The 15293-nt window shown below is 45.7% G+C and overlaps 1 protein-coding gene across 1 annotated transcript in view; it reads left to right on the top strand.

Moving 5' to 3' along the window:
* znf704 (zinc finger protein 704) overlaps positions 1-9093 on the top strand; it is a 45565-nt gene extending 36472 nt beyond the window's left edge. The window contains exons 4-9 of the mRNA XM_053446200.1: positions 158-435; positions 3463-3563; positions 3684-3981; positions 4572-4706; positions 4824-4915; positions 5417-9093. Coding sequence (XP_053302175.1) covers positions 158-435; positions 3463-3563; positions 3684-3981; positions 4572-4706; positions 4824-4915; positions 5417-5531 — 1019 coding nt within the window. The 3' untranslated portion in view covers positions 5532-9093. The remainder of the gene's footprint in view (positions 1-157; positions 436-3462; positions 3564-3683; positions 3982-4571; positions 4707-4823; positions 4916-5416) is intronic.
* The last annotated feature ends 6200 nt before the right edge of the window (positions 9094-15293 follow it).

The raw sequence follows: 15293 nt of genomic DNA, 5'->3' as shown, positions 1-15293 counted from the left end.
TGTTTTTCCTTTCTTCCTCACTTCTTTTATTTGTGTATGTGACGTTGTATTATTCTGTCTGAAATCATGAAATTTACCCAGTTAAATACAGTTTTTTTTAACTCTGCCTCCCCTCTGTTCCCATTCCTGTCTTCTTTGTTTGCCTCCATCCTCTCAGACGGTCTAAGTGGCTCATGGAAGGACAACGGCTCAGTGGGACCTTTCACCCCGTCGAGCAACAGCTCCTCAGGGGGCTACTGGAGCTGGTCTGCCCCCAGTGACCAGTCCAACCCTTCCACACCTTCCCCGCCGCTCTCTGCCGACAGCTTCAAGCCCTTCAGAGTACCCAGCCTAGGCGGCGTGGGGCCCGGCCCCGCAGGACCCGAAGACCCGAGCCTGGATGACCAGGACGGCAGCAGTCTGCTCTTCGATGAGCCCATCCCTCGCAAGCGCAAGGTGAATACTGCAGAGCATCTCTGAGCCAGAAAGCTTGAATGATTCACTGAAAACAAACCATGGTGAATCAGCAGATGAAGGAATGTCTGTGATTGAAAAGTAAATAGGTACTCAGAAAAATTCATTACTGTAATTTGAAAACTAGATTGGATCTCATTCAAATGCAAACCTTCACCGAGGTCCAACTCCCCCCTGAGATTCAAGCCAGGGAAAAAGTCAATAAACGCCTTCTCTCAAAATGCTAAAGAAAGTGAAAGAACTCCTGGATCGGCCCCTTTTGCCCAGTGGCTTCTTTCTTTGCCCATTTCGTGTCCTTCCAACAAGTTTCGTGAAAGTTCAACAAACAAACCGACTCACAGATAACGTAACCTCGTTGGCGGAGATAATGACTCCGTCCACACTGAAACACAGAACGATAAGAAAACAGCAAGATCACTTCTTCATCCTCTGAAGAACTGTAAAAACATTTCATGACAGCCGCTACCTGGCACAGAGGGGAACGGACAACACTCCCTAAATCTCTCATGTGCAGACCCCTGGTTAAACCCTCATTCCTCTCAAAGCTCATGTGTGTTGCATTTGCTTGAGTTTTTCTTAAATTATTTTATTAATGAGCTACACAAATGTGGAATACAAATTTGATTATAACATCATCTCAGTTCAGAGTGGGTCGGAAACCAGCATTACAATTATATATATTCAAATTTTGAGCTGACATTTATGCAAAGTGCAGTAAGTACTACATATTTGGTCAAAACTGACTTTCTATGTCTGTTCAAATCAACGGTCATCGTCACTTTTAAGAAGATGTAACATGAGTGCATTACCACTCAACTACCTTTAGCACATTTGGCTGGAAATTGTAAAAACATCTTTCTCAGTTTTCATAGTTACTTCCCTTTGCCTTGGTTGGGAAGAGATTTGATTTTAGATCTATAAAATGCTCTGGGAATAATTGCTCCGTGTGGATGGAGGGCCAAAGTGGCGAAAACACATTGTCAGATTCCACCAGGTTTTTATGGACAAATTCTGAGCAGCTCTCAAGAATAATAAACCTCTGAGGAGTTATTTAAAAAAGCTATTTTCCCCTCGGGCTGCAAGCTCCTGTGAAATTGCCCAGTTACCACGTCCAATCTCGCAGTTTCTAGGAAATCAAAATTGTTGTTGACCACACGTACCCTTGAAATAGTTGCAGCAGGGGGGCAGGAATTTTATTTTTGTGAGTGCGGAGCTGTCCAGAGTCACATGTTAAAGAGGGGTTTAAAGGAGGGCCGCAGCAGTTCTCCTGATGGCAGGCGTTTCGGTGGATGAGAGAGAGATGAGGAGCTGGTGTTTGAGACGCTGTCAGATGCACACAGGCTGCTCGATTAACCAGAGAAGTTATGGAGGTAGTTTCGACTCTGACTGGGTAATGGGCAGAGATGAAAATGGGACAGGAAGGGACACGCAGCCTCTCGTGCTTCTGTCTTCCAGACGTTATAAGCACACACATGAAGACTCATTCGACTCTCCTCACTCATCGCTCTGCCTGGTCTCATTTCTACACGCCACTGACAGCTCATCACATCCACTGCGCACTGTCACTCATTATTTTTTCACATGTATATTGCTTTGCTCTCCTTCTTTGTCTCCCTCTCTCCTTATCACACTAGTTTGTGGTTCGCTGTCAGTATCATCCATCTCTCCCGCCTATTTTATTTTTCCAGCACTCTCCTGTGTTTTCCTCCCCCTCGCTCTTGTGTGTGTGTTTGTGTGTGTGTGTGTGTCTCTGTGTGTGTGTGTGTGTGTGTGTGTGTGTGTGTGTGTGTGTGTCTGTGTGTGTGTGTCATCCCCAGACGTTTGCCCTTCATAATTACTCCTCAGCCTCCACATGCACCCGCTGCACAACTGCCGTAATGATTTTAATACCCGCTACAGCAAACATAAAGATCTGGCCGTGGCTCCATGGCTCCTCTAAAACAAAAATCAATAAAGACTCTTGGGTGAGCTGCTCTTCAGCACTATGCATCTGTATCTGTGTTAATTGGGGAGTTATCACAAAGGGAAAAAGGAGGCATTGTTAGGGAAAGAGAAGATGAGGGATGTGGATGAAGAATAAAAAGAGGGACTAGCAGGAATTACGGGAAACAAACAAGAGAAAATAGAGAATGAAGTGTGGATGGAGACTAAACAGTTTCTATAAATGCTTTTGATTACAGTGTTGTTGTCTTGCCTACACACAGTCACACACACACATAGCAATGCCAAGGTCTCACATGATCTGTATGCCCCCCTCGTGCTTCTCTCCTGGCAAGACAATGCCGTGTGGAGCCACCCATTTAATTAACTGTGAAATGCGTCTTTAAGAGGAATAACACACACACACACACACACACACAAAATATGCTTTTGTTACCCAAAGACAAAACAATACACAGGGAACAGATGATTGTTCTGTGTGTCTGCGTTTCTGCAAGTAGCATGAAAATTAAAAAAATAAATCTTGTCAAAACGAAACCAGCCCCCTCAACAATAGTTTGACAGACAGGCTAGTAAGACAACACCCCCCCCCCCCCCCCCCCGTCTGACGGCTAGGAGCAGGAGAGGGGACACAGAGCTTGTTGTCGCTCCATGAAAAACAATGTATAATCTCACTAGGAGGCCGATGGTGCAATTACAGGCGAGAGATAAAAGACACAAGAGCGTCGCCGGCTCACAACCACAGAGAGACTCACTGTGGCCTTGTAATTAAAAGTATGTTCAGAATGACCCCATAGATACATTATACAGTAAAGAAAAGTGGATTCATTAGTCACATTGACCATGTGACATTATCAATATTTATCAGTAGAAGATTGACCACTTTAATCGACCTCACTCCATTGTATTTATTACCTCTGCCAAGGACGCCGTGACTTAGTCCCTTCTGTTTGTTTGTTGGTTCGTTTGTAAGTTAAAACAAACAAAGACAACTGGGCTGATTTCCTTGATTTCCTCTTTCTGTCAACACGGACACATCTGTGAGCTGCTGTGGTTTTTTCCTTTCAGAACTCAATGAAGGTGATGTTCAAGTGCCTGTGGAAGAACTGTGGCAAGGTGCTGAGCACTGCCGCCGGGATCCAGAGACACATCCGCACCATCCACCTGGGGTAAGACACACACACACACACACACACACACACACACACACACACACACACACCGTCCACTCAAATCCCCAGGAGACCACACCCAGCCAGTAACACCCAACCCGTGTCCTCTGTCTCCAGACGCAGCTGTGACTCGGACTGCAGCGACGGCGAGGAGGACTTCTACTACACGGAGATCAAGCTCAACACGGACTCGGTGGCCGACGGGCTCAGCAGCCTGTCCCCGGTGTCGCCCTCCGTCCTCTGTCCCCCTCCTCCTCCTCCCCCGTCTCCTCTCCCTCCCATCGGCCAGCCGCCCGACGCCCACCGGCCCCAGCAGCCCACTGACACCCCGGAGCCTCACGCTGGCGGCACCACCCCGCTCAGCCGCTCGGCGCCCAGCGCTCTCTACCTCATCCACACGGACCACGCCTACCAGGTGAGCGTGGGCACATACACACACACTTTATATTAAGGTTAGTGCACAACCGAAGGGAAGAAATCAATGTGCCTTGGATCAATAAACGCACAGCAGCTCACTCATCTACACACAAATTGCACATATTGTCTCTCACACACTTCTGTCAGGCTCCTGATTATCCTGATTATTTGTGGTCCCTGGTTGCTGTTAGAAGCTGTGCTGACAGATGTGGTTTAACAACACACAGCAACAGGTTGGAACAAGTTATCGCAGGTGGAACGAGGACACGATCCATCAGTGAGTCTGATAATAGCATGACAACAGGTGTAGTTACCTGCAACACACTGTTCTGTTGTCGTGAAGTGCAGAACTGAAGAGGTTTTTTCACAATGTTCAGTAATCTAAAGACTGCCCTTGATAATCTGATGATTTAAAGAGTAAAATTATTTTGAAATAGTTAGGACTTGAATCATGTTCAATTAAAGACAAATAATAATAATTGTTCTGTCTTATAAATGAAAGGCTTTCACACAAACTCAGACACTAGTGAGCATTTGCCACCAGAAGCTGAAAGTAAATCCATTTTGACCTTTGACCTCTGCCTCCAGGCCACCGCTCCAGTGTCCATCCCGTCCAGCAACAGTAACTCGGCCGGCTCGGGCTCCACCAGCTTCACTCCCACCAACAGCTCCAGCTTCAGCATCTCCTGGCAGTCACCGCCCGTCACTTTCACCGGGAACATGGTGAGGAATCGTTAATGCACATGCGAGACCACAGGATGTATTACAGCCCATTAAAGATTACATCCATGTTTCTGTGTCGAGATTCTCATGATCATCTCGATCTGTCCCACTCTGCAGGTGTCTCCCAGTAAAAGCCAGGTGTTTGGTGAACAGCGCTCCCAGACCATCGCCGTCCTCTCCTCCCCTCCCAGAGCCACCACCGCCCTCAGGTACTGGACCTTAGTGGTTTTTATTAAACACTGAGACAAAAGAAACAATAAGTCAAAGAGCTAAAGCAGCTATTAAGATACGTTGCTATGATCAGGCCATGAGAAGTTAAAACGTCCTATTTGGTAAAAGAGGTCAAATGTAAATATTGAATCTTACAAATTAGGTCATTGATTCTAAATATATAAAGAAGCCATGATTAGGAAGCTGAGCCTGAACCTCAGATTTATTTAATCCACTTGATAAGCTCCTACAAATTGTATGATTTATGTTTCGTGTCTTATTTAATACGTCACGACACAAATGACCACGTTCGACTTAATCAGAGCGAAAGTCAACGAAGCCGTGTGATGCCAACCAGAGGCGTCAGTGCATTGTTCTCTACTGATAGTGGTTTATAATTAGAAATATAGGCCCATTAAAGGAATAGTACAACATTTAGGGAAATATGTTTAGTTGTGTTTTAACAAACACCCGTTGTTCTCCGTGTCTCTTCTCCGCAGTCGGAAGGTGCGCGGCGAGGGGAAGAAGTGCCGCAAGGTGTACGGGATGGAGAACCGCGACATGTGGTGCACCGCCTGCCGCTGGAAAAAGGCCTGCCAGAGATTCACCGACTGAGCGTAACCCAGCCGCCGCCGCCACGCCACCGGGCACTGCTGCCTTTCGCCAGAGAAAAGTTGGGGGGGGAGTGGGGGCGTCATTTTGCATGCATTTGGTTTTCTTCAGCTCCAGATCTCAACCGTCTGTCAGCACACCGGCTCCGCCCCTGTACTCCCCCCCCCCCCCACTCTACCACTCAGCTCCACCTGTCCATCCCAGCTGGGGAAGCAACCGCAGGACGGCGCAGGAGTCAAACTTTCACATTGCCGCCCAGGATTCCCAGCACCCTGCCTCGCCATTTCCATCGCTCCCAGTTTGGGGGAAAAACCCCAGTGCAGCTAAACAGTGTAAAGAAAAAAATGTATCTAAAGATTTCTGCCGTTTTTGGTTTTTGTTTTTGTCGGGTTCAGTGTTGCATCTTTCTATGTTTTGTAAAATTCTGTTTTTTAACTGGAAAGACTTGACAAAGGTCCAGAATAACGGCCGAGAGCTTTTTTGGTGTGATTCGTCGAAAGAAGAATGAGTCCATTTGCTACAAATTTTGGAAAAATCCTTGAAATGAAGCAGCGTGGAGGTGAAGCTCGCCGTTTTTTTGTTCTTCCTTAACGTGTTCATCTCTTGTTTCATTTCCGGCGTGTTTGTCGGGGGGGGACATTTTTTCTCCCTGGCGTCACCAGACTGTCGCCCGCTCTCCTGACAAGGCCCTAGAGGGGAATGTACAGCAGAACACTGGGGGGGGGGGGTTGATCAACAGGTGGAGAGACAGGGAAATTGAAAGATCGATGCAAATGATTTACGACATGAATCCGCAGCAGACTCACACACACACAAACACACGTTCCTTACAGAAGATGGAAATTGTTTTTTACGTCACTTTTTTTACCCGGATTGATTTGTTTTCTTTGTTTTTATCAGGGACGTGATTCTAAAGAAAGCCAAAATCCAGCAGCTACAACTTGGGGTTCTAGTGTAAACATGTAAACAGCAGCACTATCTCCACAGCTCCTCTCCTTCATCACAACTTTACAACCAAAAACTCTTCATCCTGTTTTTTGAGTCCTGATACGGTGCCATGTTTACTATTGTCGATGTCGTTTTTTTGTTTTGTTTTTTTCTAACCGAGACTGTTAACCTACCAGCTGGCAGGGGTTAAAGGACTTTCCTGAGATCACTGGAAGCAAAAAGAAGTCGGAGGTGAAAGGAAAAGATCAGCATCTCTCACCACATCCAGAAAGACGCAGTGCCCTCCTCCTCCTCCTCCTCCTCCTCCTCCTCCTCCTCCTCCTCCTCGCCCAAACTTTAACACCTTCCCCAAAGGGAACAAAATAACTCCTGTGTTTACATTTCGCCACAGAGGGGCGCTCTGATCATCTGTTAACCAGAGGGGGGAGGGCTGCAAACCAAAAGTGAGGCACTTGCACTGTACGTGCATAACGGAGCACTTGGTATCTTTGCTTAACACCCGTGGATACTTTTAGAGAGTTCAGATATCTTCCACTGGACTCTCTATTTCTAAAGTCACCGGTTGTACAAGGATGTCACGGCAAAAAAAAAAAAGAGTCCAATATGGCTTCTCCCCCTTTCTTGAACAATTATTCTAAAAAAGAAAAGTTATAAGCACTTGATTATATGTTGTGTAACGTGCACTGCACCTTTTCTCCTGCGCTTGGCGTCCGAGTCCTGGTAACCTGTTACTGAAAGAGGTCAAGAGATGATGGGATTGGTGGAAAGAAATGGTCGTCATCAGATGTTTTTCATTTGAATGTGTTCGTTTGATTTTGGCTTAATGGCGGGAAATGAAACCACGAAGCCGATTAGTTTCACAGATATTCACTCTTATCACCGGGAGCCGTTCATACTTAATACAACGCAGTGAACCTGATCCTGGAACGGACCCAGAAACAGGAACGTGGTGATTTTTTTATGTTCTCGCATTACGTGAAATTAGTTTGAACGTACACTGATCTCGTTATCAGGATTTCTGTCACACGCAATCATTTTACACCAGAATTATTCCAAACCAGCACCAGCTAATAAACTCACCCACACACGTTATCGCCCGTTTTCACCAGTGATTCTGCACCTGAGAATCGTAGCTCTGTTACGTTTGCTCATTTTGTTCTGTTTTTGTCTATTTTTCTTTATAGTCTGTCCGTGTGTGTATATATATATATATATATGTGTGTTCTCTCTACGCTCCAGTACCTCGGTAATTTCTTTACGAACAATACAGGTTCAATAATGTACCGTTCAACCTGAGGGAAGGGATAGGCCTTAAAGTCCAAACACATTATTTTGCTTCTTCTTTGTCCTTACATTGATGTTTCGGTAAGAAATATTTAGATGAGCTCAAAAACGGATTTCCCATTGTATTATGTGAACGTATTATTGTTTAAGAAAAGACAAATCTATATATATATATATAAGAAAATAACATGTTGGAATTTAACTCAAAGCAAAAAAAATGTTGATTTGGCTGTTTTTATTTTTATTCTTTCATATATATGAATATATAAACAGTTTATTCATTTTTATTTCTCATGTTCTGCTGACTTTTGGAAAGACATGTTTTCAGAGCGAGCTTGTTATGCTCTTTTCAGCTCATGTGACCCGCGTGCTCCCACCTGGAGTCGGAGAATTAGTTGGATTGACACCTCGTGTGTGGTTTTTGTTTTTCGCGCCCACGTGTGTGTGTGTGAGCTCACACACACGAGTTGTGAACGTGCAGGAGCCTCAGGGTGAAGCACGCGGGCTGCCACTGAGCCCCGGTGCTCTCCTCCCGTTGAGTTACACACTTTAATCAACCGGCCTGTGGCTCTCTCCCTGTCTGGGGGTGTGGCAGGTCAAGTCCACCACGACGCTCCCGGCAAACCAACGCTTACGAGCTCAAGGATGTTTTTGTGGGTAGAGACCTCAGTGGCCACATGCGGCTCATGTTTGATTTCTTTTTCTTTCTTTTTTATTGTTACTCCATGCACTTCCCACTGCTCCATGTTTGTGTTCAGACCATCTCCTCCATTGGTGCTTGGAAACATCGGGGCAGCCAATCAGATCCTGTCGGGGGGTTCTGTCCAGGAACAAGTCACCGACCGTCCAGAGGTTCAGGCAGCTAATTTCAAAAGCTCATTGTCGCGTCGATCAAATAAAATGTGACCAAAATAAGCTCAACTTCCACTTTGACATGAGATGAATCCAAATTACCTCAAAAGGACATTCGCTGCCATTTTTTCTCAAACCCCGTCCATGTCCTCATTGATCATTGAGGAGCTCTGGGATTTGTTCGTGGACGGTGACCCCGCCTGGTTGCTGTTGTTGTACTGAAAACATCTCGGCCTCATTCACTGCCAGTGGCACAAAGATGGCCTTAGCATGACGGTGCTTTCAGAGACGCTCCACCCGGCTCCGTCCCTGTTCCTGTACACACTGGTGCTGCGGCCTCGGCAGGGGGAGAAATGGAGGTGCTATATTCCCATGCCGTATTGTTTCTCCCCGTGTGTCGTCTGATCATACTAACTCCATTTTGTACACATTCTATGTTATGCTGTAGAACATGAAAATAAAAAAACACCCTGCCTAAAACCTGCAGTCCCGGCACGAGTTAGTTCAGGGCAACCGCCCCGAGCCCCTCTGTCCTTTCTCCTGCTTCCTCATCTGTTCTCATGGTTTTTGTTTCGGTGACTTGTTGCACTGTTTCCTCATGTCGTGTTCACATCTGTAGATAATGATGATCTGCAGATGTTTTATTTAGAAATTCAATCATCCCACACAACGACAGATCATTCATGACTTGAGAATCATTGGTCGAGTGGTTTTATCTGCTTGTCCTTCAGCTTTTGACCGTTTTACACAGTCTTCATCAGTAGATTGAGTTTATCAGTTGTCATCAAACTAAAGATGATGAACTTGTCAGGTAATAGCAACCGAGCAGATTCAATCTACTCAAGTATTAGCAAAATAGACCTAAAGCTACAGGACTCGTTCTGCAGAGCAACAAATGTCACTGTATTGGATTAACTGGATTATTACCGGATTATAGTTATCATAGTTTGCACATGTTGCAACTAGTAAACCTGGATCAAATTTTCACTTCCTGAGAAGAAACCTGACAAATGTATTGGATGACAAACATAAATTTGTGTTAAAAGGAAACACTCAAACCTGTGTAAGACTTTTGCTGATGAAGACCAAGTAGTTCAGTCGAGAGCTCCAAAGGAAACAAGTGATAAATGGGTCCTGAGGTTTCTTTTGTCGACTTAAATCCACATTATTTTACACACATCCTATTTTGTAATAATAATGTAACCACCCAAAGTTTTAGTTGGTTGTCCTCAAAAGTTTCCAGAGATTAAACATTTGGTCGTTAAATAAATGTCCCAGAGTCCTGCAGGTCTTAAACTTCAACCAGCAGATGAACCCTCCAGAAGTGTTGGTTAATTCAGCCCCGAACTGGCAGCTAAAGACGGATCACGACACTTTCAAAATCATTTCTCCCAAATTACCCAAACATGCCATATGGTATCATCCTGCAAGATCTGATCGTGTATAACTTATTCATATCTGAGCCGAGCTGAAACCTGCAGGGAGCCAGCAGCTAAACACGAACGCGGAAAACGGGCTGGCGTGATAAACATGTCCGCGCCCCAGAATTAAAACTGGCATCAAAGAATCACAACAGGCGGCCTTGTTGCTCCACTGAGGCTGATATGAATATTTAGTGCGTGAGGCCTGTTTTGTTTTCAGATGGAGGAGCAGTAACTGGTGTGGCTTCTGTTCCCTGGTGTGTTGCCCCCCCCCCCCCCCCCCAACGTTGCCTCCTATTAGAGGGCCGAGCGTTCAGCCGTGATTTAAAAGTGGAATAGAATAAGAGATAGCATTGTTCTGCTTATGGATGGCATAAAAAGCTACTTGTGAGTTACGAGGGATCCTTGACGTGTACCTCCTGACAAACACACAGACACACACACACACACATACACATTATGCCCATGCATGCTTGTCCAACGCAGCTACAGAGCAGTGATGGCCTTAACAGCAGTTCATGTGTTGACAGCTTTATAAGAATTTCAGCTTTTTGTCCCCGATCCTCGCCGACATCAATATCTCACACATGACAAGTCTTGTTTGTGACAAGAGGCTCATTATATCCAACCTTAGATCATCCGAGTAGAGCTCCATATATGCTACAGTATGTACAGATTAAGCAGCAGTACAGTTTATCCAAGCTATAGTTCCAGTGTATCAGTTTATCCATGTGACGTCCTTGACTTTAATATTCTCAGAATCCCTTCTTATTTCCCTCTTCACTCTGCTCTGTCAACTCCAGGAGGGGAAGTGAAAGTGACGGGTTGTGCCTTTAGTCAGGAGGCCCCTCACACTTCTTCTAGCAGGCGAGGAAACATGTGAGCAGATGCCCACAGGGTTGATTTCCTCCCCGCTGACCTGTAGCCTCCTTCCTGGGCTCTGCAGTGACACGGGGCTGACAGCAGGGGGCGCTCTGCAGAGCCAGACATGTAATTAGACTTATTTCAAATCGTGCTAAAATAATAAACAACCGTGCACCGTCGAGTACAACCAGAGTAATCATAGCATTGCCTTGCATGACCGTGAGTGTAGACCGTGTTATCAGTGTGTCTGTGAAGTGTCCAGGTCCCAACCAGCCGTGGAGCCAGTTCCCGTGGCAACCGGGCTGATGGGCAGGTTTATAGGTCTCTGCTCCAATCCGCTGCAAGGGGGGGAGCAGTTGTCAATTAAAAAAAATAAATAAGAGAGGATGGGCCCTCCCTCCATCCTTCATTCATTCATTCAGGAATGTGAAAGAGGGGGAAGAGGAGGGTGGAGCACGGGGGGGAAATGGCCTCTGAGGTTTCAGGGGATTCCCTGATGTGACGTCCTCAGTCCGTGTTCCAGGAGCCGCTTCGCCCTCGTCGTGGTTTTTCTCTGGAGGAAGCAGGAGTCGTGAATGTGCCTTTATCAGAGTTTCTGGAGTGGACCTCACTCTGCTGTGTGGAGGTGTGTCGCTGTGACGTGTAGGGCCATAGTGACGATGGACGAATGTCTCTGGTGCTGGCTAGTCTGAGTTCTGCTTTTTATTTATTTCAAAGACGTGCGATGCAAAGACATGTCCTGTGCTCTGTGCTCCGAGGCCCCTTTGGCCCCTTTGGCCCTTGTCTTGGTTCTACAGATGTTGTTTAAATCAAGGGTGACTTTTCCACTCTTTGCTGTAAACCTTTATTGTTGAGCCAAACTTATGAAGATACTGTGTCTCTGTGTTTCTTTTTTTGTTTTCTGTCGCTTCTTTGTTTTCCCAAACATGGCTCCTCTCCCCCTTCTGTACAAGGGCTTGTAAATAAATGTACGTCCATGTGAAGAAATCCCCTTGTTGTGGTGCAATCTAGAAATGTTTGGGAAATCAAGAAGGCCTCGTTCAGTTCACCGCATGTGAAACAGTCGGTGAGACGATCCTCTTTTTTTTAGTGCGGAGCCACCAACTGGGAACCTGAAGAAGGCATCACCCGCTTTCTGTGTGATAATAAAAATAATAAGAATGTGTCAATAGGCGGAGAGAGAGAAGAAGAAAAACACTCTCGTCGGCCTGAATTCTATTATTGGATTTGAATATTAACTAAACCATTAAGAGGAAATTATTATTTCAGGGTGTTGGTGCCGCGGCTCCTTCAGTTTAACTTGAATATGCAACAGAGAGAGAGCGTTGACCCGCCCTCTCTCTGAACTGGATCATCTCATTGGCTGTTTTATAATCTGATTACAATCATATAGACCTCAAGAACTCAATGACTGTCGCACTAGATTTTTACACTTTTTTCAAACGGTATATATACACAGTACTATACTATATGCTCTGGTCTAACTGTATTTTGTAATACTGCATGTGCATGCAAATAAGGAAATGATGGAACACATGACTTTATATAAATGTGCTCTATTTGTGCTGTGGCGGCCATGACGGGGGGTTGAGAGCAGCCGGGATCCGCCTCTATTTAGTTTCCTTCAAACGCTCAAACTAATAATAATATCACATCTGCAAGTTACATTCTCAAATACAAAACAAACGAAAAAAACAACATAAATAAATAAAACTAGAATAGGCATTGATTCAAACACAACCGCTCGCTGATTGGTTCTTTTCGGTCGTGACTTAGCCTTCACTGATTCAGGCTCCCATCAAATCATCCTCCTCCAGTGGTAAATTACCAGCATCAGCCTCGGGTACCAGTGCAGAACACAACGTGGATAATCAATTACAAGTGTTACTGACCCTGTTGTGCAGTTCATTTCTGCATTTTGCAACGATACAAGTACAACATACGTGGGAGACCAGATATTATTCGAGCAATCTGCCAGCAGGATCCGGACGTTAGACTTCAATTAAGAATCTGGAACCGTTAAAGGTTTCCTGCCTGAGGATCTCAAGTGCGAGCAGGGTTGTGTGAGGACAAAGGATCTGAGAGACACCGAGGAGTCAGAGCAGCTATAGGATATTGTGCTGTTCCAAACCCAAGATTAATGCCAGAGAAGAAATCCTGGTCTCTCTTATTTTCCAGCGCTGCACAAGAGGTTTCAAAGTACCTGCGACTCCCCGCTGCCACACACCAATTTGTCACATTGTCGAGTGGCACTCTCTCCATCCTTGTTGTGTGTGTGTGAGCAGTTCGCTGTTCCTGGGAGAGTCTGGCGCTGGGCCTGTGGAAGACGGATCATTAGAGGCTAGGCACTTCCCAGCGAGCGGTGCCCAGCGGGAGATGGAGAGAAGTCTGAAGGAGTGTGAAGTGGGATTTGTTCTCCCTCCTCCTGCATCAATGACCCCGTGATAGCTCGACTGAACACATTCTGAGGAAGTTGGATTCACGTCGCTCTCGTCAAACATAAGTGATTATTCTTAAAAACACATTTAAATCAGTTAGCAGCTTTTGCTTCTTTTCCTCGGCTGCGGCTGCTCTCCACCCCGATGTGTCCTGTTAGCCCCACGGTATTTTACGTTTTCTATCCCTTTGAAGCCTCTAAATGTAAATGTTTCTTGTGTGTTTTTAATTCCAGACTGTGAACTAAATTGTAAGATCTGCTCAGATCGGAGACACGGCTGGGTTGTGAAACTTCTTGAACAGGGATGATGATTTCAGGGGGGCAGGGCGGGGGGGTTACTGTCGCTCTCCTGAGGTTAATTTCATGAACAGGGTCCATTCATCCATTCCTGTATTCAAGGAATACTCTAGCATTTTGGGAAAGATGCTCTTGCTTTCTTGCGAGGAGTTGCTCATATTATGGTTGAATATTTTTTAATTTAGGCTATTAATATTCTCTAATGTTCAGGAAACCTCAATTTCCTGACTCAATCCATTGCTGCTGTTCCTCTTTTCAGCCTCTGTCGGAAAGACTTGGATTTAGTTTCGGTCTCTTTAAGGCCCCGCCTCCCGGTAAAGCCCCATCTGCTCCGGATTGGCCCACTCTATTGTGACCATTAGCTTACCACTTCGTTAGAAGAGGAACCAGAGTAGCAGCTAGCCGTGCATTATGCAAATTGGGGGCACTGTGATGTCACAATGGTGTGGAGGTATGGGCCGGACGACTGATGGGTCATTTCAGCATCAGAGTGTTTCACCCAGACTTCAGGCTTCTTAACTTTTCAGAACTTTTACATGCACCAAAAAGTGCTTTAAAAAAGCATCACATGTTTCTTTTGAGCTGTTCAAATCACATCATTACACATGTCGGATCAGTATAAATCTGAAAGTTCATCAAATCTCAGTCAAGTCCCTTTTTCCGACAGTCGGGATGAAAAACAGATGTTGGCTGTTTCCTCGCTAATGCCAAACGTAATATTCCGAAACAGTTCCACAATCCCCTGAAATGAATTGTCTCCTTCAATCAGCATCGTTTTCATCACAGTGCTGATCCACAAACATCCTCCCTGCAGAGGAGAGCGTCTCAGTCCGCGGAAGGTTGAGGAATTATTCATCGACCAGGAGCCGCACGCCGGTATCTCAAACACTGTCAGCTCCAATAGGGATCCTTGTCTCCCCGAGCCTCTCCATGAACCGCGCCTCCTGTTTCACATTTATACAGAGAAAGAGAAGATACGTCTGCGTGGGGCTTTAAAAACCGCAGGAGGAGCTCCAGCACGAGTCCCGCGGGCTTCCTTCCTCTGGGTCATCGGGAGTAACGGAAATGTTTTCGTGGCTGGGGGGTGAATGAGATGACGTTTATCACTCTGTACTGAAAGGATGGAGGATAGGATACGGCTGATGGAGGAAATGAAATTAGGTCAGACACTTTTGGGAGGAGCAAGCTATTTCTAAATTGGAAAGCCCCCCCCCAAACACTCCACCAGCCTATTTATTTCCAGTCCACCTTTAAGCAAAAGCAGCTGCAACATTTATATCAGCCTGCATCATTCATCAAGGGGAATTTATTAGGAAAGCATTTGAATATGCAACAAAAAATCTGGGTTGAAAACATTTGTTTTAATCTTTCATCTGTACCTTTTGGGCAGGAGCTGATAGTACACAACATACACACACACACACACACACACACACACACACACACACAGTATGAGTGGAAGACAATCCTCTCATCGGGACGTTGTGTTGCTCCGTGCTGCTCGACATATGTCCCCGCGGCTTCCGGTCTCATCCTGCGATGATGCAACGAGTGTACCGGTGGAGGCCGCTCGCATCTCGCCAGGCCGCTGGTGCAAATGCACAGCTCCGCCAAGGAGTTGTTAACATCAAATGTGAGCATGTGTGTGTGTGTTTGCGTGTG

This window comes from Pleuronectes platessa, chromosome 18 (assembly GCF_947347685.1).
Source record: "Pleuronectes platessa chromosome 18, fPlePla1.1, whole genome shotgun sequence".
In the NCBI taxonomy this organism is placed as follows: Eukaryota; Metazoa; Chordata; class Actinopteri; order Pleuronectiformes; family Pleuronectidae; genus Pleuronectes; species Pleuronectes platessa.
The sequence above is the reverse complement of the archived record's forward strand: the minus strand, read 5'-3'. Positions and strand labels throughout refer to the sequence as shown.